Source organism: Lampetra fluviatilis, chromosome 18 (assembly GCF_964198595.1).
Source record: "Lampetra fluviatilis chromosome 18, kcLamFluv1.1, whole genome shotgun sequence".
Taxonomy (NCBI): domain Eukaryota; kingdom Metazoa; phylum Chordata; class Hyperoartia; order Petromyzontiformes; family Petromyzontidae; genus Lampetra; species Lampetra fluviatilis.
In genome coordinates, this window is record NC_136292.1 from 9,917,346 (window position 1) to 9,938,876 (window position 21,531).

The following is a 21,531-nucleotide window of genomic DNA, read 5'->3' on the forward strand; positions in this document are numbered from 1 at the left end:
AGGGACACTGGCAGGGATCATTTTTGTTTAGTGAAATTAATATTTTTTTAAAAATCCTTTATATTAAGTTCACTTGCTTGCTTGCTTGCTTACGACCGTGCAAATCTTTCGGTCGTTTTAACCCACTTCCCGTGATCCAATCGAGCTGACATTTTGCACACAGACTCGTTGTGCGTGACAATGTATTTTCGTGAAAAAATTTTTCCTAAATTTTACACTTTTAGGAAAAAAAAAAATATATTTAATTACCAATTGCTTAATGGTGGCAGCCATTCATCTGACCCATAGGTGGCAGCCATCTCAAGCCAGAGGACGAGAGGACTCTAGCCGCCACGCATATAAAGGATTTATAGTGAAAAACTTTGTTTTTACGGGTTCATTTTTATTCTGTTGGTAATCTAACCAAGCTACGCTTCGGCTATGGCTTAGCTAAGCATCGCTGATTTGTAGCCAGAGAGAGCCAGCGTAGCCACTAAAATACCATTGCAGGTGTCTATGTTGTACAGAGTTAGCCTCATAACTGTAATCTACTTTGTCTTATGGTTGTTATTGTTTGACTTGCATCCCACTGGGATTTTTGCACACAGCGTTGAAATACGGTGTTTTTTTCTGGACGACTTTGCTGTTTTTTTCCAGGATTTTTCTGTTGCGTGTAGTCACTTTAAGATGTTTTTTGTTCGTGTTTTGTTTTGTTGCGATTGCACCCGAGTCAAGAGCCGCAGGGCTCACGGGGTCATACCTAAACAATGAAACTGAAATAATAAATGAAACTGCATGTCTGGCATGACATTCGCCCAATTCCACCCATGGCGTTCAGGCTAGAAGGGACGCTGTCTTTCCGACAGACCTGTTCTTCACCTGAGGACGGCTGCTTGCGTTGTGGCCGAAACGTCGTGAAAATTATTTTATTATGTTTTATTTTTATTATTTTATCATTTCCCTTCTACGTGACTTTACCGAAAGAACCAAGAAGATGAATCCCTGCAGTCACGAAAGCTTTAAATCGAAATTTAAGGGAAGGCTCGTTCAGTGAGAGCTGCCGCGTGGAAAACGTAGAAATGTTTCAAGTGTGCCGTCGTTAATCTCGCCACCACCCAACGCAGTCAACAAAACAATGCCAATTGGCGACGATTTCAGCACATCGGTGTGTTGGAGAGTAAATCCACAACGTATATTTACGCGATCTAACCCCCCAAAAAAGCCTCTTATGGATGATATTGGTCGCGAAAGCCTACGTGTTAAAATCCACAACGGTTACAAATCGAGTATGACGTTTCGCTGGTGATTACAACCAACCGTCTTACCCCAAAAATCGATATTTTTTTTAAATAACAAAAACGAAGCGGTGAAAACTACAACATTTGTTGCTCCGCGCGTGGGCGCAGACAGAAGTCGCCGCGCAGAGGCTGCCGGGACGACGCCAACCGCCGCCATTTTTTAAAACGGTCGGGGCCGTTCCAGCGAAGCGGGAGGTCGCTTTCAGCTTTGCTGACGGTAAAGTAGAAAGTTTAATGTTTAAAGTTTAATGGTTAATTCTTCTTAAACTCGAGTCTTAAACGTTTCGTGAAGGATGTTTTCGCAGCGGCTAGGTCCGCGAGGAATGGGAGCACGAAGCGATGTTGTGAGTGGTGTGTTGTTGTGTGGTGTGTTGTGTTGTGTTGTTGTGTGGTGTGTTGTGTTGTTGTGTGTGGTGTTATGGTGTTGTGTGTGTTGTGTGTGGTTGTTGTTGTGTATGTAGTGTGTTGTGAGTGGTGTGTTGTTGTGTGGTGTGTTGTGTTGTTGTGTGTGGTGTTATGGTGTTGTGTGTGTTGTGTGTGGTTGTTGTTGTGTATGTAGTGTGTTGTGAGTGGTGTGTTGTTGTGTGGTGTGTTGTGTTGTTGTGTGTGGTGTTATGGTGTTGTGTGTGTTGTGTGTGGTTGTTGTGTATGTAGTGTGTTGTGAGTGGTGTGTTGTTGTGTTGTTGTGTGTGGTGTTATGGTGTTGTGTGTGTTGTGTGTGGTTGTTGTTGTGTATGTAGTGTGTTGTGAGTGGTGTGTTGTTGTGTGGTGTGTTGTGTTGTTGTGTGTGGTGTTATGGTGTTGTGTGTGTTGTGTGTGGTTGTTGTTGTGTATGTAGTGTGTTGTGAGTGGTGTGTTGTTGTGTGGTGTGTTGTTGTGTGTGGTGTTATGGTGTTGTGTGTGTTGTGTGTGGTTGTTGTTGTGTATGTAGTGTGTTGTGAGTGGTGTGTTGTTGTGTATGTGGTGTTGTGGACCCCCCTAGTGGAGCATCTTCGCCGGTTGGAAACATTTAGGCTGGCCTGCCTACGATCCATCCTGGGTTTAACCAGGCTGGATTGTGTGAGGAGCTCACAAGTCCTTGAAAGATCTGGGCAAAGTCCCATCGGTGAGCTCCTCCGGCAGGCAAGGCTGCGTTGGCTGGGTCATGTAGCCCGCATGCCCAGCCACCGCATGCCGAAACAGCTTTTGTTCGGCCGGATCGAGGGGGCTAAACGGGCGCGGCACGGGCTAGAAAAGAGATGGAGTGATGTGGTACAGGAGGACGTGGAGCTGAGTGGACTTGCCGATGACTGGTACCAGCGGTGTCAAGATCGGCCTCAGTGGAGGAGGCTCGTGAAGGACGCTACTGGGCAGTTGGAGGCAGTCGCCCTCCAACAACAACGGAGGGCGGAGGAGCGACGCTCGCAACAACGAGCGGAGCGCCGGGTGGCTAAAGCACAGCAAGTTGGTACAGTAGGGGGCACAGGTGGTGCATCAGCCAGTCATCTCGGTCATCTCGGTCAGTCGACCCGTGGCACCTGGTGGGTCTGCCCCGTGACCTCCTGCCAGCGGGCGTTCGACACTTCACGCGGCCTCAAGGTCTGGCACAAGCGTCGTGGTGACGTCACCGCCACTTAGTGGCGAATGGCGGTTGTTGTTGTGTGTTGTGGTGTTATGGTGTTGTGTGTGTGGTGTGTTGTTGTGTATGTGTTGTTGTGTATGTGGTGTGTTGTGTTATGGTGTTGTGTGTGGGGTGGTGTGTTGTGTGTGGTGTTTTGCTGTGTGTGGTGTGTTGCTGTGTGTGGTGTGTTGTGTGTGTGGCTAAACCACAGCGAGTTGGCACTGTAGGTGTTGGTGGTGGTGCATCTTGCCTCGTCAATCTCAGTCGATCGGTCACGTGTCACCTGACCTGGGTCAGTCCTGCGACCTCCTGCCAACGTACGTTCCGACACTTCACGCGTGTCCTTAACGTGCACCTAGCCTGGCACAGGCGCCGTGGTGACGTCGCCGCCAGGCGGTTGTTGTGTGCCTGGGGAGCGGTGGTGTAGTGGTTAGCGCCACTGCGCTACGAAACCCGGCCACCCGAGTTCGATTCCCACTCATGGCCACCAACACCGGTGACGATTAATTATCTGAACCCGGTCCTCGGTGCCCCCCTCCCCCTAGGTCGACTTAGCCTCAAATTAGTTACTTGGTGCGGTGTGTAAACATCGCCACTCACTGGGGAGACAAAGGCGGCCGGGCATGTTCCTGGCCACCCACCCCCTCGTGTGGTGTGCCGTGCCGGCTTTCATAGGTGCAACTTGTTAACATCACTTGCCCCGACAGTCTGTTAAAAGATTGGTGGTGTCTACGGTATAATATCGCGACGTTTCGGGCAATGTCCCCTTCAGAGCACCCGTGCCACCACTTTCCAACGCAGCAGCATCGGCTGATAATGCATTTAAGTTCGGCGATGATCGTGACTTTTGCAACGTATCGCGGTGATCGGTCGTTTAATTGATCTTACAAGTGGTAATTTCCCGACGAAAATGTGAATATAAGTAAAGAGCCACGAGTCTTCATTGAAATGCCAAGAAAACGCGAATACCTCTTGTGTAACGATTGTGAAAAGTTAGGGGTCATTACATTTTCTATCATGCGGTAATGGTGTGTTGTGTCGAGTTATAATACAGCAAGTCTGTTACAATACAATGATTTAGGTACAATTGGCCTGCGATATAATTATACATTTGGATCCAATTACAGTTTAATGAGAGATTATAATGACCGGAATGTACAATATATAGCACAATGCAATTTCAGTAAAATTATTGTGTAATTATTGCAATCATGTAAACCGTGATGACGTGCAGTTGCTCTGTAAACGCTGTTATACGTTTTAGTTTTCATGTCATACTAAATGCAATGTCAGTATTACATTGATACTGTGAACGTGATGAGGTGTAATGCAAAGTTCGTATTTCTCTAATGCGATTGTACATTTGAGACGCAATGTAATTCTAAATACTCACAGTATTAAATGTTATGCGTTGTGCGGCATTAACACCACAAATAATGCAATTGTAAATGTTATGAGTAATAATGCAATACAATTTTCAGTAGTGCAGGTATTGAATACGTCAATCTCAATTGCAGCTTGTTACATTGTTTACCTTATACCCTCCCCTGTAGCATCCCAAGCTTTTCATGGCGTTCCTAGCAACCTGTACTTTGTTTGAGTGCAACGGTTTCTTAAGAGTACAGTGCTGTATTGGCTGCGTGGGGACTGAGCGTTATCTCAACAATCCGCAGCAGCAACGTCCAAATGTGTGTGTGTATAACATTGATAATAGTTTAGAGTCCTTTGTCAATCCACTGCTGGATGAAGGCTTCTCCCCAGCCGTGTCGGTCAAGGAGGTTGTTTGACAATACGTGACCACACTGCTCTTTTGATGGTTGATGAAGCAAGGCACCCAAGCCCGATTAATTTGTCACTTACGACTGATGTTAGCCTTCGGTTGGTAATTTAAATCACGTGGCTGGATTCATAGCGTATATATTCACGCTTCAGCAAAATTCATTGGGTATTTTTGCATGACATCAGTAGGTGACACGGTGAGAGGGGCAATGGAGGAGCTGAGTTTCTCGGAGGAGGATATTCGGAGCCAACTCGCTGCCCTCGGCTACCATAACGTGTCCCAGGGGAGACTGCGCGAGTTCCAGCAAGGTGAGACCGCTTCTTAAATTATCGACCACCATGCCCTACATTTTTGAAGTGGTTTCCGGTTGTAGTCCTAGTCGTTTGGCATGTTGTGTTTGGTGATTTGCTCGATCCTGTGAGAGCTCCCAGCACGTGGGTTGAAACATTGGACATCATGCTGAACAACAGGCAGTACAAGCTGAATTCACATAAATTAATTAACTATTATTATTTGACCAGGTAAGGCCCACTGAGCTATATAGCTATTTGTCAGACGTGACCTGGCCACAAATGATGGCTCAACGAAGTGGTTTATCATGTGGAAATTTATAGCAGACAAACACTCTTAAACACATGTTTCTAAATGTGGACCACAGGGAGAACATGCAAACTCCAAATATATAGGCATCAGGATTGGGATCGAACACACAACCTCCTGTATACCAGGCGAGGCAGTTAACATCTCGTCACTGTTGTTTAGATAAGGCTAACTTCAAAGACCTATCTATCTCGGACTGTCATGCTCAAAAGTCGGTGACAAATAGTAAATCGTGCAAATGTGATTTATATCGGCATAAACTTTGCAAGCCAAAGTTCATAATCATTACAGTGCTTCATGGCTTGGATACATCAGTCAGTTTCTTCCTAATTCACAGGGATAGTTGTGTGTTCTGTGTTGCCAGAGGTGCATAATCACAAATAATTAACTAAACACATCCTTCAATTCCACTGCAAGGGAGTGTTATTGAGGAATTTTATTTTTTGTGCTCTACGGTGAATGAGTGGCATTTAAACTATAGAGAAACTGGAAGTATGACCACTGAAATTTTACCACCCCTCTTTTTTGGCATTAGCTTGGTTGTTTGCATCTCTGGACTGCTTGAAAAAATTAGCAATTACTATTTGTGTACAGCTGGAATCTTAACACAGACAAATGTAAAATCAGCTTGGGAACGTGAGAGCAAGCTTCCTTTGAATGCGTTCTCAGAATAATACCCTTGCAGTGGTCTGTGAGGCATCTTAAAGTTAAGCTCCTGAAGCAATATCATCATTGACCTCGCGTCCTCTGCAGCGTCCGCTGCCCGAATCCCATGCAGTGACTGCAGCAGTAAGACCCAGACACAGTATTACGAGTAATATAAAATAATCGAATACCACATTAATATATTCATCCCAGCCTATGGCCAAATCACCTGGAATGTGGCCGTTTGAATCGGATCTCGGAAGCTACGCTGGTTTTGAGCCTGGATAATACTTGGATGCGTGACCACCATGCACACAGAGGTTGATGTTAAAGGCTGCTTGGCTGCAAGATGGATTGCAGAGGACAGTTTTATAATGCATATGCTACCTCTGTGCTCCCATGCTGTTGTCTCTGCCTTCGTGCTGTAATGACCAGCGTGACGTATGTTTAAATTGTTGTGCCCTCATCCAGCATCATATTGACCAAAAGAGCTTTACTCGTACATTTTCTTTCCAAGAACTTGATGCTGATGAGATCTATCAGCGTGAAATCGCAATGCAACGCTTCTTCATGAACACCCTCTGCCTCTCTTGTTGAACTTCTTTCGCACCATATGTAGCCAACCGTGCTAATCGGAGGTGCAAAATATCTCTTGCCCTCTGTGCAGACTTGCAGCAGTTGATCCAGCATGAGCGGTCACGGTCGGGATCGTCCAGTGCCTCTGTGAACGGGCACAACCCCTCATTGCCATCCCGTGGTGCCATCCTGCCTGCACATGGTACGCACGTTCGCTCGGCCGCCGTGTTACGTCCACTAGGGTGTCACATTATTTTCTGTTGTTGATCCTTAAACCTCTGTGGCTATTAGCTTTGACAGGTGGCGGTTATCCTTTTGTTCACCTGCACACAAGATGATGACGATGATTAAAAATTGAAGAACAGTGGTGTGAAGCAGACAGTTCAGACAAGTTGGAGCTTGATCCAAAGACCTGCCATTTGGCAGAGGATTATAGAAAAGAGAGATCAACACAGTAGTCTGCATCTCGAACAGGTGTTGTGAGATCTTAATCCTCGGAAAAGTATACTTGAATACCCACGTTTTCAACAATGGTTGAAATGCGGTGATCAAATTACCTTGAATCTCATAGGCGCAGCGTAGTTTATTCCTGCTGCTTCCCTTTAAGCATTTATAATCCTCTAGTGCCATTTGGAGGCTATAAATTTTTATTTTTTATTTTACCAAGTAAGGCCCACAGAACTAAACAGCTCTTTTTTCAGAAGCGACCTGGCCACAAATGATAGCTCAACGAGGTGGCTTATCGTGTGGAAATTTATAGCAGCCAAATACTCGAAATGCATGTTGCTAAATGTGGAGGGAAAAACCAGAGGACCTGGAGAAAAATCCACTCGACTACGGGGAAAACATGCAAACTCCAAATACACAAGCATCAGGGTCAGAATTTAACCCACGACCTCCTGTATATCAGGCGAGGTAGTTAACATCTCGCCACCGAAATGGGAAATGTATAAAAAGTTAACATCTCTTCCTCTGGCCGATTGCCAAGATATTTGTTTAAAATGAAATAGTATGTATGTATGTTGTACTTCTTTCGCACCATACAAAGTCAACCATGCTAATCGCAGGTGATTTTGACGTTTAATTTGTATACCTTGTCGGCAAAGTATTTTTTTTTTATCAGACCCACACCCAGCCTATGAAACACAGATGTTTCTGGAAGATGTTGATTCGTATGGCTAATTGACAGATGCACTTAAATATTTCCTTAATATTTGTTTTGCTGCATAAAACAAACATTTGTTCATTTACCTTCAATCTCTGGGAATTCCTTGTTTTGCAGAGAGGGCTTGGCTCGAGCCTGATTCGAGGCGGCCGCGAGTGAGCCGGAGTGAAGTGAGGGACCCGTACATACGTCACACAACGCACGTCCCACGAGGCAGCTCCTCCACCGCGGGGCTCTCGCAGCTCCACGCTCCGAGGAAGCCGCAGCTGCCCGCGTATGAGGGGGACCTGCAGATCCCGGCCACCAATCATAGCTCACCCGAGGAGCCTTCCTTCGTTGACAGCAGGCGCCCCGTCTCCGCCACTGAATTCAGGAAGCCTGCGATCAAGCGCAAAGTGCTCAGGTGTGTTCAACATCGTATACAATACATGTGCTGGTGCTATGTCTGGACAATGAGCGCTCGTAATAATCGGCCTTTAAACGCTGTCATCTCACAAGGTCTTGCGACGCAACAATCCATCTAGTGCCGCCATGTAGCTGCTTTGCTCCTCCGCGGTGGATGTCCTCTCAGGCATGTGTCCTCTTTAGCAGCCACTGTTGTTCGTCTCAACCACCGTCACTTCCACCTAGCGACGGTGTCGGTAAGTTGTGGATGTTCTCTAATCCATGTGTGTACCTCTTCCTGTCTGTCAGTCTTTTGCCAAGCATGGACCTGACTATTTATCTGAAACATTTTAAGCTCTTGTTAGTTTTTCTTTCATATCATTTAATATACCCCAATTTAAAATGCTCTTCTTCAGGCACAGATTTATATGCCTAGCGCAGTTATTGAAGGTGGATGAAAATCGTAAAATAGAGGTAATGAGAGCAGGTTGGAGTACTTTTGGAAAACTGGACTTAACCCTTTTCCATTCCGATGGAAGAAAAACTAAATTAAAATAACTTTATCGGTACCAAGGCTCCCACAAGGCCATGCGAGAGGGAGTGTGGCACAATTTGGCGCCAGCTATCATAGTGTGGTCGTGTCACTACAGTTATCTTTGGGGAGTACAATGTATTTAAAAACAACAGCGCTATGCCTCTCAATACAATTAACGGTGAACCACTTGCACGTTCCCAGATTCAGCGGTGAACTGGACCCACCCTGCAACTTGTAGATGTCTTGAAATGGGAAAGGATTAATAGTGAAAACCAACAGCAATGTGTAGCAGACTTTAAAATGATTGAGCAGTATGTGCACTGCAAACGAGCTCCCAAAATGTGAAGTTTCACTCGCTTTGGCCTTGGATCATTCATTTAATATTTAAAGTTGATATACCCTATTCCTTCTGCTGAGACCTGTAGCTGTATATATGTGTGTGCCCATGTTTTAGGAGGATAAATACGTCACATTTCAAAATAAACGTATTTATTATAAGTTGAAATGTTGTGGCACTTGTTGCATCATTTTGTGAACCGTCCAAGTATGCAGTTTGTTCCCCTATAACGCGTCTTGTTTTCATAACGCGAATTGGATATTTACGCGATGAATGTATGAGGGAACACATTTTTTGTAACGCGGATGCGATATGGATTGAAAGCAATTGAGTGAACAGAACTACGTCACGCGAGTCGGAGTAAGCGGTTGTACGGCTGCCTCGGCGTTGCATCATCACACAAGGCGTTGGGATGCTGCTGGATACTTCTAGATGTTTCCCACGTGCCTCCATCTTTGTTCAGCCTGCTTACGCATCTCACGTGTTATCACGGACTTGCTTTACCCTGTATGATATATTGTTTATTATAACGCGATTTTTCCATAGCGCGGTGTTCTTCAGGAATGCAATTTCCGTGTGATAGAACAGACCGTATACTCGAACGTTATATCTTTTTCACTAAGGCTGTATTGACTGAATGGTTATCGTTTTTGCTCTTGTCATAGGAGGCATAATGGAGAGGTGCAAGTTTTTGACGAGTCCACGGCGACAGAAAGCGATGCAGGTAGTGTTTGTGTACACGGAGTGTGCGAAACGTTTAACCACGAGGTGCTGTCACTAACTCTGTAATGATATATAAATTCACATTTTTTTTAAAAATGTCTTACACTCGTGAATTGTGCATTGTGAGAATCCGTGTCCTGTTTATGCAAATTGCATGGAAAAGATAAACCCATACTAGGCCAATGCATAAACAACGATGGAAATGGGACGGAAATAAATAATATAAAGTTAAATGAGTTAATACAAATGTAACAAAATCTTGGGTCATCGACACTTTTAATTAGAATTTTACCTCCCAATAATATGAACGAGTCAATGGCAGTTGCATGACTTGTGCTGAATTGTCAACATCCCTCGCCGAACATTAGCAAAAAAAAAATCTTCATGGTTTGGGTGAAATCTTTGCGTGAGGGTGAAATCTGTTAAGTAAATGTGTCACGCTAAATTGCCATCCGTTGCTGGTTCACTTGCAGAGACGACAAGCGAGTTTGAGTTCAGGCAACCGCCAATATCCCTGGAGAGTGACTCCGCATCGCAGAGTGAAGAGAGTGAGAGAGCAGGCAGTGCCCGGGGGCGAAGGGAATTCCAGACTCGACCGCCACCCTCACGGGTGAGTGCGCTTTTTGTTTGCAGCTGTCTTTCCACTTGCCAGCTCTTTGTTATTGCACGACTACACGGGTATCGTTAATATATATACGTTATAATAATACTTTCATACTGGTAGTAACATCCTGGTTACACCAGCCCACACGGGATTATTCTGTCTGTCCGTCATGCATCCAAAAATGGGAGGGGTGGGGCTGGGTGGAGAGGGGAGGGTGGGGAGGGGCTGGGTGGGGAGGGATGGGCTGGGTGGGGAGGGGCTGGGTGTGGAGGATGGGGGGGCTGGGTGGGGAGGGGCTGGTCACCCTGTGGTGCCCTTATAAAACTCAACGTTTAACCTACTCACGCCGGCTTGTGCCCGCTCTCACAGTCGGGCATATTTGCGGAATACACCACGCCGCCGTTGACCCTGGCCATTGACCGAGCAACCCAACGTTCCTACCAGCTCCCTCCGCAGGAATGTGTTTTTATATCACGGCATTCATGCTGACAGCATGCCATTACGCTCGACTTGTTCATTTTCACTGAACAGAAGGAAACTGATAAGAGGCACACAACTGGCAAACAATGGAGTGCATGTAAATAGCAATATTAATGTGCATGCATTTTGAACTTCTTTCAGACCGTACGTAGCCAACCATGCTAATCGGAGGTGAGGGGAAGGACAACAAACTAAGGACGAAAGCTGTTTTAAAGAAACGAGTTTTCAATCTAGATTTCAAAGTGCATAGCTCCATTGGCTTCCTAATATTGGAAGCGCATTCCTGATGGCCGCAGAAGTGCATCTGAAAGCGCGTGATCCAGTGACCATCTCTGTTCGATGGCTCGCCAAAAATATGGAGAACACAATCATGATTGTCACCGGTTTAAACTAAGTGACCGAATATTCCAGCTTCCACCATGAGGCTACTTCATTAGCATCATGAGTGTTGACTCTCGAAGCGAAATCAAGCTAAGATACAATACTTTTATACACGTATCACTGGCTGTCCAGCATGAGTGTAAAGTTCTGTTCATGAGAAACACGTTAAATGTTTTTCTTTGGCATCCAACCGATGTCACCTACACATTTTAATAGATCTATGTAATGTCATCACCAGTGTGCTCTTGTGATGTGACCGATCATGATTTATGTCAGTTTACCTATTAACGGAGCTTAAACTCGTAGGACCGCCTGGGAGATACAGCCTAGATTAGAGTAACTGCCAGGTGGGTTTTGGTTTTATTTTGCATCTTCCTGTGTGCAGAAAATATGTTGTTTTGTCATCTTTGATTCCTGTGTTGTCCTTCCCAGTGGACTTGGAGATCGGCGAGTGAGGATAGAGCTTCAGTCCAAGATCATCCACCCTCCTGTAAGTGGCTGGAATTCTTATGCCAGTGTTTAAGAGTATTTGAATGCTGTATTTTTCCACATATGCCACTTAGTTGAGTTACACTGGTCAAAAAAAAAAAAAATTCTGGCCTGGACTTTTGCAGCTGTTTTAGACTAATTTCAGGGCGCTGATTCCAAATCTGATCTCAGATTTGCTCTATCACATCTCATTTTTATGCTATCGGCATACCCCATTTTCATTGATTTTACCCGAAATTAACTCTGTCACTTATGATTGCAAGTTGTTGCGAGTCAGTGACTGCTTTAGTGTTAAAATATGGTGCTGTATTTTTAGGATAGTGTGTTTTATAATATCATTTTATGTAGATATCCACATTTATTTAATATTTTTCTTCTGCAGTTTTTATTGAAAATGCAATATTTGATATCTCAAAAACCTGATGTGATAGACAAAAACTGATGCCAGATTTGGAATCAGCACCTCAGAATTACCTTAAGATCGTTGGAATACGTTATGCCAGAAAAAGTGTGTTGACCAGTGTTATCATTTGTGGCCAGGTCGCTTCAGAAAAATAGCTATATAGTTCAGTGGGCCTTACCTTGTAAAATTAAAATTGTGAATAATAGTTAATTGACACGTGTTAAAATAGTCCCTGTGACTCTTTAGTGTTGATTTGAGCTTTCAAATAAAATTTACAGCACATATACATGCATGTATACTGTAGGTCTGTGTGTGTGTGTACATTGTTGTGGGTTCATTTAGCTATTTATGTTAACAAAAAAATGTTTTGCCCATTTTATGTAACGTCGAGCGGGGCTTATATCCTGAGCCATGCGTTTATTCACCGTGTATTGTAAGAATGTTGTTAACCCCGAAGAGATGAAGGGCCCAGTTGAGCCCAAACTGGGATTTTAACTTTGCTGCTAGCCATGTGCTGTAACCATTGTGCACCACCTTCGTTGGATTTGTTGTGTTTAATACAAAGTGGTTTTTACACGTTACACGCCTGTGTATTTGCAATGAATGCTGTGTGTGTGACAAGTTGTTTTCTTTCTAGTCATCAGACCCCAGATGAATCATCCCCACACAAGAAACTTGAAAAAGACCGACCCCGTTGCAAAGTAAGCAATAATTCTGACGTTAAAGTAACGTATGTGCTATTTTGTAATGTGTCTGTCAATCACAATTTTTAGCCCTTCAATAGCATGGATAGACATTAGTGACATTGTAGTCTGTCACATGAATGCATCTGGAGGGCTATCTGGAAAGGTGTGAAGATAGATGATTGGCAATGTTTCTCTTTTCTTTTAATATTGTTAACTTGTATAACAAAAAATACACATCACCGCTGTTGCAAAAATAGAAGCGCATTGAATGTAAAATCTTTTTGCAGATATTTACAGTACAAGCAAGAATGGGAGAATTTTAAACCGCCTGGTGAATGTAACCGAAAGAATCTCCGTTGGAACATCCGGGTAGGTGGCGCGACGCAATTCCTTTGACGGATATGTTGTTTTACGCTTCATTATCGGCGGTGTTCGTTAAAAAGGTCTTAAAATCATGATTGTAATATCTTGTCACGTTTCAGGAACATATGCTTTACAAAGAAGAACCGCTTCCTGTAAGTATTTACGTTTTTAAAGTGAAATCTGTTGTGAATTTTGTATTTTAAATTACTGCATTTGGATAGGAAGTGCTGTTTTTGTAGTCGAGGCATATTCAGGCCATTGTTAAAAACAATTCTGAAGGTAAATTTGTGTTTGGCAATATCACACGCCGACTTGTTCAAACCAAGAAGTGATGCATATCATTACACTGCTATATAAACTGAATCGCAAAACTCGTGACAATAATAGCAGCCGGGAGCTTAATGTGTCCGAGCTATGCCGTGGGAAGTGATGCATTTAACTGATGGCAACGTATTCATGCAGCAACACTGGGACTAATGATGGATCACAGTACGATGCTTAAATTGGCAATTCAACCGATGAACTTGAATACAGGAATAAATGTCACGCAAGTTACAGTTTGGTGCCGTCATCTATGATGATCCCCGCACTTTTCTCAACACCGATTTCTTTCACCCTGCCCGTCAACACGCAGAGACCCCAGCGTGTCTTCGCGCCAAACACGTACGTGGTACCGACGGAGAAGAAGCGTTCGGCGCTGCGCTGGGAGGTACGGCACGACATGGCGCGAGGAAACGCGCCGCAGTCATTCTACTGCCCCCTCTGATGTGCGACTGTCAACGACGCGCGCGTGTCTCTCTGCGTTGGCGAGGTGTTGACGTGTCTTAACCAAGAATCACCCGTGTGGTTTGCAAGAGATTTTGTCAAGGGTAAGCCTGTAAATAAAATGGTTTCAAAGCAACTATTCACTTGAAAAATTCAGTTGCGCTATTTATTTTATTATTATTTGTTTTGCATTGGAAACGATGGCTTACATTACTCCTGGGTGGATTTTCGACTGTCTTCTGACATTGTGGCATGTTATTTGTGTACTCGTTTTAAGTCCCATCATTTCAAATGTACAACTTGTCCATATGTTGTCAGTTTTTAATCGGTTTGGCATTGACAATGGCTTGTAGTGCAGCAAGAAGGAGAAGTGATATCTGCAAGGGAGCAGGCGTAATTATCAATGTTTCACCTACAAAACCTTTCATTTCTTGAGCGAACAAGGTGGCATTTATATTGTTGGTTCTTTCGGTAAAGTCGCGTAGAAGGGAAATAATATAAATAAAACAACACAAGCAATCATCATCAGGTGTGAAAACCACACCTGATGATGATTGTGTTGCAATCGAAACGTGAGAATTTAATTGTTTTATTATTTTATTATTTCCCTTCTACATGACTTTACTGAAAGAACCAAGAATATGAATCCCTGCAGTCACGAAAGCTTTAAATCAAAATTTAAGGTGGCATTTGTCTGAAACTGTATGGCCAAGGATATGCTGTAATAGTTTTAAATGTTGGCACACGTGGGTTATCTTTAATTCAGAATACAATATTGTTTCTAAATATTGTACATGAGCATCTAATTGTGCTCTGCCTTGTGAAATTTGATTTTTGTGGCGAGGTTTGTGTTTGCACACGTGTATCCATGCAGTCTATTTTATAGAGAATAATATAATGGGGGAATCATGTACATCATGAATTCTGTTTTAAAAAATTTTATACGTTGTGCTTTTTTACGAATCAAAAGAAAAAATTGCCTCGTTTTTCTTGGAGGCCTGGATCCTTGCAGCCTGAGACATTTTGATATGAAGTGAAATAATAATCATTTGTAACTGAAAGCTCTGGATGTGTTTGTGCCAAGCATTTTGTGTGATGTGCCAATAGTGACGGACTTCAAAATTAAATTACACTTCAGACTTAAGACATTTTTCCTGCTCCTGTAACTATGCAACAATATCCCATGGCTTTTAAATAAAAAAAAATCTTTTGAAATGTTCAAGCTGTCTTTGCCTACGCGTTCTGGTTTATCATGGTGTTATTTTACATGCAATTTTTGTCCTTCACAATTATTTTTAACATGTATACATTGTTTGCAATTTACTATTGAATATTCAGGCAAGAGTTTTTGGTTAAGAGAGTGAATGAGAAGATCATCCTGTGCAAACGTCTAAATCCTTCTCTTGAGAAGATGTGTTAGAGACCTGGTTATTAAAACTAAAAAGTACATTTATTACTTTACCAGATAAGGCCCCCACTCAGCTACATCGGTCTCTTTCAGAAGCGACCAGGCCACAAATGATAGCACAACGAAGTGGCTTATCACGTGGAAATTACTCTAAACGCATGTTGCTAAATGTGGAGGAAAAAAACCGGAGAACCTGGAGAAAATCCACACGACCACGGGGAGACCATGCACACTCCTAAAGGTTGGGATCGAACTCATGACCTCCTGCATATTACGCGAGGGAGTTAACATCCCACCATTGTGGCACCCCTATTACCTGGAGAAGTCAAAGTAGAGCCACTTTGTCGTTTTCATTTTGTATGGGGGGGGGGGAGGAGAATGCAGGGGCAAGATGGCCTAAGCCAAGCCAGACATGGAAACTATGTCCATTCTTTCAAGACTCATTCCACCACCAGTGGTTTCCACCTCCTGTACTCTGGTGACATCTGTACAGGGTGATTGATAGTTGTAGAATGGCTGCTTGGGCCTCTCCCAGCGCATTTGTACATGCTGATCACAGGCATCCATCAAGGTGAGATTTGGCCAAGTCATCCTCTGTGGACCAAGATTAATTCTTAAATAGATTTTTGGCCTGCCAATTATCATAAGTCACTGCCTGGTAGCAAGCAATGACTAAGCTTATTATAGTAGCAGAGTGGAACATTTCTGCCCCCTACTCTGTAGGCCACAAGTGACTTGAAGAGATTTCAGGTAGCTCTTATTCTATCCGTTTCCATGGACCATTCTCCAACACGAAGGTTTGTGCTGCCCTGTGAGAGATCAAAATTAAATTCTCAATCGAGATCAAAGTTGTCGGAAAAGAAACTTGTTTTATTACTAAAGTGTTCCCACTTTTCTGTCATCCTTGCACTACACAGCAATTACTGTTTGGTGGTTTATTCTGTTAGCATCACATTTAGGGGTGACATTAACGTTTTCAACAGAGAAAATTACCTTTTTGCCACTAGCCAACGTCCATGCATCCTTTGTCAAGCACCTCCGTGCTGTAAACGATAAGCTCATACTTCACTGGAAATTTGTGGCAATGTAACACGTATGAACAAATTGAACGGTAAATGTGTAAAAGTTTTGCCTCAGACGGGCACAGCATTTCCAATACATCAATACACAAGCCTCGACAACAGCAACTTGAACGGTTTATTTCATATCGAAACATTATTTACAACATGCATGAACGTATGACTTGAAGTCTGACATAAAACTATTCAAAAATGCGAGTAAAAACAAAATTCCTCCTGCAAGCATTGGTACTGTCTTGTACAGTTAAAAAGAAATGTGGCAACTATTCAGCACTATGCATTTGAAAGCTGATGATTGGAAATCTTGATCTGGCTCGCCTGTTAGCGATTTGTCCTGCTTGTGATTCGATCAAGTCAAAATTGTATTAATCATTTCCTTTTCTCAACCCTGACGCCTGTTGTAGATTTGGAATTTGCATGTTCTCCCCCATGGTCGTGTGGATTTATCTCCAGGCCCTCGGGTTTTTTCTCCCCACATTTAGAAACATGCGGTTAGAATATTTAGCTGCGATACATTTCCACGCAAGCCACTTTGTTGTCGAGCTCTCATTCATGGCCAGGTCGCTTATAAAAAAAAAGCTGTATAACTCAGTGGGCCTTACCTGGTTCAAAGCGCGGTGCAATTTAGTGGCCTCGAGTGGTTGCGCAGGTCACATGAACTACCACGCACAAAAGAAAATGTTTTTTTGCACGCACACAATTGGATGCTTGTGTCGTGAGCTTAATAGATTAGTCGACGATCTCATGCTTCATAAACACCCGTACTTCGTGACTGCTGCGTTACGAGTCAAGGCTGCGCTATTCTCTTGTCATTCAATGACGGCTTTGCTCGATTCAAACAAGTCTCTCCGCAACTGCTAATGGTTATGAATATCCTAATCAATGAGGATCAAGCTAAACCAGCAGTTTAGACCAAGAACAGCATGCTTATTTTGTTCCTTAGTACCGTGCGATTAGATAGCCAAAAAAGCAGTCATCTAAGCAATGAACACACCTTTGTAAATGACCAACACGAATTGCAATTGACCAGTTCGCAACGAAATTGCACGCACAAATCTACAGCAGCCTTTCACTTAAAAATACCACGGTAATGTGCGCTTTTTCGTTTTGAATTATATTACAAAAACACCAATGTAAAATATGTAGAACCATGCAGAGGGCAATGTTAATTTGGGTTTATGCCTCTGCCCACATGCCCACCTTGTCATAACCCTTAGACATGACCACAACTGTGACACCATCATGCAATTGCTTTCTGTTCTGATTGTGCCATTGAGGTGTGGTGTGCATGCTATTACGCTCTGATATGAAACTCGGTCCACAACATCCGATCCAACACTTGTGTTTTGCATCTACAGTAAATGTCAACAAAGCCAATGTCTGCTGGATATCCATCAAGAAGTAGAACCCTGTGTATTGAAATCGAAATATGGTGATCCATATGTAGATACACCAAAAGTAATGAGGGAGATGGAGAAAACTTCACATCGCAACAATCTATTGTAATCCTCAGTCTCTCAAACCAATCTCAATACAGCAGAACATGTTTTTATTTCAAGCTTTCGTGACTGCAGGGATTCATATTCTTGGTTCTTTCGGTAAAGTCACGTAGAAGGGAAATAATAAATACAAATATAAAACAAAAAAAATTCTCACGATGTTTTGACTGCAGCACAAGCAATCATCATGAACTCGTCGATCTGGCCAACTGTCAAATCGCTGTCTGTGGTGATGACGTTAGGACAAACCGCCACTTTTTTTCAAATTTTCTTGCTGTGGATTTCACACCTGATGATGATTGCTTGTGCTGCAGTCAAAACATCGTGAGCATTTTTATTGTTTAATATTTATATTACTTTATTATTTCCCTTCTACACCAGAACATCTTCATTGCTTTCACAACATCCAATCACCTTCTGAAAAATGAATGAGTATTGGCCATCAGTGGGCCAACTATAACAGGTCCCTGTGGGGTGGGCTGGTAGGAACGAATAACCAAAGAATATAAACACAATGTATTATTACACTTGTTTAGCCAGGAAAGCCTCACTGAGTGTAAAGGTTTTTGTAGGGTCCTGCCAAGTGTTTGCAGTAGGGGGCGATGTGGCTACACCTAATCGGACAATACGAAGGGAGAGTTTGAGGCCTAGTTCTAGGCTTTAGGCCTAGCTGTAGGCTTTAGGCTGTTGTGAGTTAATTAGTAATTTATATGTTTTAATTATTAATGTAAAAGCTTTAAATGTAAATGTTTCTATTTAAAAACATCAGGGAATGTAACATTGTTAAACATTAACTCCATTTCACACACGCGGGGGTACGATACGAAGGGAGAGTTTGAGGCCTAGTTCTAGGCTTTAGGCCTAGCTGTAGGCTTTAGGCCGCTGTGAGTTAATTTTTAATTTAAATGTTTTAATTAAAAACTATCTCAGGGAATTAAAAAACTATCTCAGGGAATTACAAGGGAATGTTACACTTGTTTAGCCAGGAAAGCGTCACTGAGTCTAAAGGTTTTTGTAGGGTCCTGCCAAGTGTTTGCAGTAGGGGGCGATGTTGCTACACCTAATCGGACATCGGACGGACGGACGATATAATCTATTGTAGGCTGGTTCATTTCGTTCCTACCAGTAAATGGATCACCCTGTATAAAAGCCATACACAAAGAAACAATTTGACAACTGAAATGGAAACCCAAGTGTGTGTGTGCGCAGACATCTTTACTTCATTTCCCTTCAATGTTAAAGCTTCACGAGTGCAAATACTCAAAATGACAATTCCCTTAACAATTAACGACGACATCGATTGAGATTTTACATACAGTATATGGATTTGTGCAATTGAGTTGTAAGGGATACTACACAACTCCACATTCAATCATTCATAAAATAAATCTAGTACCTCTTAGTTAAAAAAATCAAGAAAAGTTTGGGTTTTTTAGGATGTGAAATGTGTAGGACGTTTTAATTACATCACTTATGTTTCGCATGCGATACGAGATAAAAGCAGCACAGTCTTTCATGTTAATGATACCAGAGCGATTTAAACAGGGTTGGACGCTAAGTTATATACAGACTCAATAACCCACACCGAAGTTACTTTTCTGTATTCATGCCAACTTATTTCCAGGGTAACAAAGAGGAAGTTAACTTGTGCACTCATAACCATTCACCTCCAACACAGCTGGCTTAAAAATGTCGCCATACCAGGCCATTATCATCAGCCATGATAAATCCACTATTGGATGAAGGCCTCCCCACCCCCCATCACGGAGTTTAGCGTCGCACCAATAAAGCCACACATCGACACCCTCGCCTGCCATTGACCACGCTGGACCACGCTCGGCAAGTCTCCAGTTGGCGGAGGGGAAATAAAGGGGGGGGGGAGTGGTGTGCGGTGGCGCGGGCGGAGAAGCGTCGGTCACCAGACTCCGCACTTGGCCTGGAGATCGGCGAGCGAAGTTGGGCTGATGGCGTACGGGGAATTCCAGTCGCGCAGGAACACGTCCCGCAGCTGCTCCTGCACGGTGACGCCGCGTCCCACGCTTGCCGTTTGGTTCACGAGCAGCCCAACGCCCGCCGTGTCGCTGAAGTAGTCCTCCGACCAGTTGGAGGTTCCTGCGGCGATGGCGCGCACCAAAGGCAATTTAGGATTACCCCCCTTACATTCAACATCCACACGCATGTACAAGGATCCCACGTATAGCACTGAACAGACTGCTGGGGCAAGTGCTGTTAGCTGCGGAGGCCAGCGTTGCACGAGGGGGATAGTTGGTACACACCACGTCCGGTGGACTGTCTCCCCCAGTGCTAGCTAGTGCTTATACACTGCACCAGGTACTCAATTAAGGCCAAGGCGACCTAGGTGAGGCCCAGGACTGGTTTAAATATTCGACACTCGGTTGAGCAGGAATCCAACTCGTCCCCAGGTTCTTAGAGCAATGCGTCACTGCTCCCGCAACACTCGTTTACATAAAAATATCCCCCGTATAGCCTTCACAGACTCTCAGGGAAAGTAATATTAGCGAGTAGCACCTATGAAGGCTGACACGGCACACGAGGGGGTGGGTGTCCAGCACCACGCATGACCGCCTTTGTCTCCCCAGTGGCGATGTTTACACACCGCACCAGGTACTCATTTGAGGCCGAGTCGACCTAGGGGAGGCCCAGGACTGGTTTACATAATCGTCATTGGTGTTGGCCATGACCAGGAATCGAACTCGGGCGATTGGGTTCATCGCGCAGCGTGCTAACCACTCCACTATCACTCCCCACAAATGTGTGCTGGTACACGCGTGTATGCATGTGTGACGGCCTCCCCCACACCATGTGGATTCGTGGGGGTAATTTGGCCATACGTCACCACGCTGGCTTGAAGATGGGGGAGCATGGGCGTGGGAGGTGTGATAATACAACCGCAGTACAATGGGTACCGCTACACTGCCCTCTAGTGTCTTTCGTACGGCTGATGTCGATGCAGAACAACAACTACAACAATTTCACATTCAGGCGGTCAAGCCAGATAAAACCGCGTCAGGACCAGCGGGGTGTAGCTCTGTGATGTCTCCTTCGTGCCACATCACAGCGGCGCTGCTGCGTCGATAGGATAAGACCAAGGGGTCAGCAACCAAAGTAACGAGTTATTTTTGTTCGAATTTGGTAAAGAAAAACCTATTTCAAGAGCCACAATGCATGTGGATACAAGACAGTGGTCCTTAATCAATAACGTCGTGAAGCAGTCCTTCAGGAACCGTAGGTTACCGCCCCTGGATGAGACCAATACAGCATCAAGAGACAAGGCTATTGATGCCACCACCTCGTCAGTTCCTTCATCCCTGCTAGATCCTACAGCTTAGTGCAGCGCCTGCACCTGGGCTTCAAGAAATTACAGCCGAAGGAATTCCGATTGCAGTGTAAGCACCTGGCGTAGGGCATTTCCTGACAAGAGCCTCACAGAGGCCATTGGCACCCACAACAGGGTAAGGTGGTACACGGAAGCAATCGTCTACCAAAGTCACCTGACCCTCATGAGATGCACAACACCCTGGTAACAGTCTACCGAGCACCACATCTATAACTGACATGTCAACGTCGTGCACATGTACAGCCCTTTTGTCAATCGACTGCGCAGCCATGTGGAGAAGCAGTGGGAGTTATTTGACCGTGCATGACCATGCTAGTGATGGTGGAAAGCATAGGAGCGTGGCAGCACTGAAGTACAGTACAACAGTGGACTTTGCTGCACCGCCACCACCCGA

General features: G+C 44.1%; 2 protein-coding genes across 4 annotated transcripts in view; one reads left to right on the forward strand and one right to left on the reverse strand.

Moving 5' to 3' along the window:
- The first annotated feature begins 429 nt into the window (after nt 1–429).
- On the forward strand, nt 430–15,015 carry HYLS1 (HYLS1 centriolar and ciliogenesis associated). 3 transcript variants are annotated; one of them, XM_078864568.1, is made up of 11 exons: nt 430–1,494; nt 4,846–4,965; nt 6,570–6,680; nt 7,761–8,046; nt 9,565–9,623; nt 10,096–10,232; nt 11,520–11,577; nt 12,617–12,680; nt 12,953–13,034; nt 13,148–13,180; nt 13,663–15,015. In XM_078864568.1, exons 2-11 carry the CDS (start codon nt 4,866–4,868, stop codon nt 13,792–13,794), a joined length of 1,062 nt encoding a protein of 353 aa, XP_078720694.1. In that variant the 5' UTR covers nt 430–1,494; nt 4,846–4,865; the 3' UTR covers nt 13,795–15,015. The 3 variants fall into 3 exon arrangements, with proteins under 3 accessions (XP_078720694.1, XP_078720693.1, XP_078720692.1); XM_078864567.1 differs by having other exon boundaries at nt 431–1,494; nt 4,843–4,965; XM_078864566.1 differs by lacking the exon at nt 430–1,494 and adding an exon at nt 2,909–3,194 and having other exon boundaries at nt 4,843–4,965.
- Nucleotides 15,016–16,384: 1,369 nt separating this feature from the next.
- LOC144937214 (5'-3' exonuclease PLD3-like) overlaps nt 16,385–21,531 on the reverse strand; it is a 35,078-nt gene continuing 29,931 nt past the window's right edge. The window contains exon 11 of the mRNA XM_078864569.1: nt 16,385–19,891. Coding sequence (XP_078720695.1) covers nt 19,695–19,891 — 197 coding nt within the window. The 3' untranslated portion in view covers nt 16,385–19,694. The remainder of the gene's footprint in view (nt 19,892–21,531) is intronic.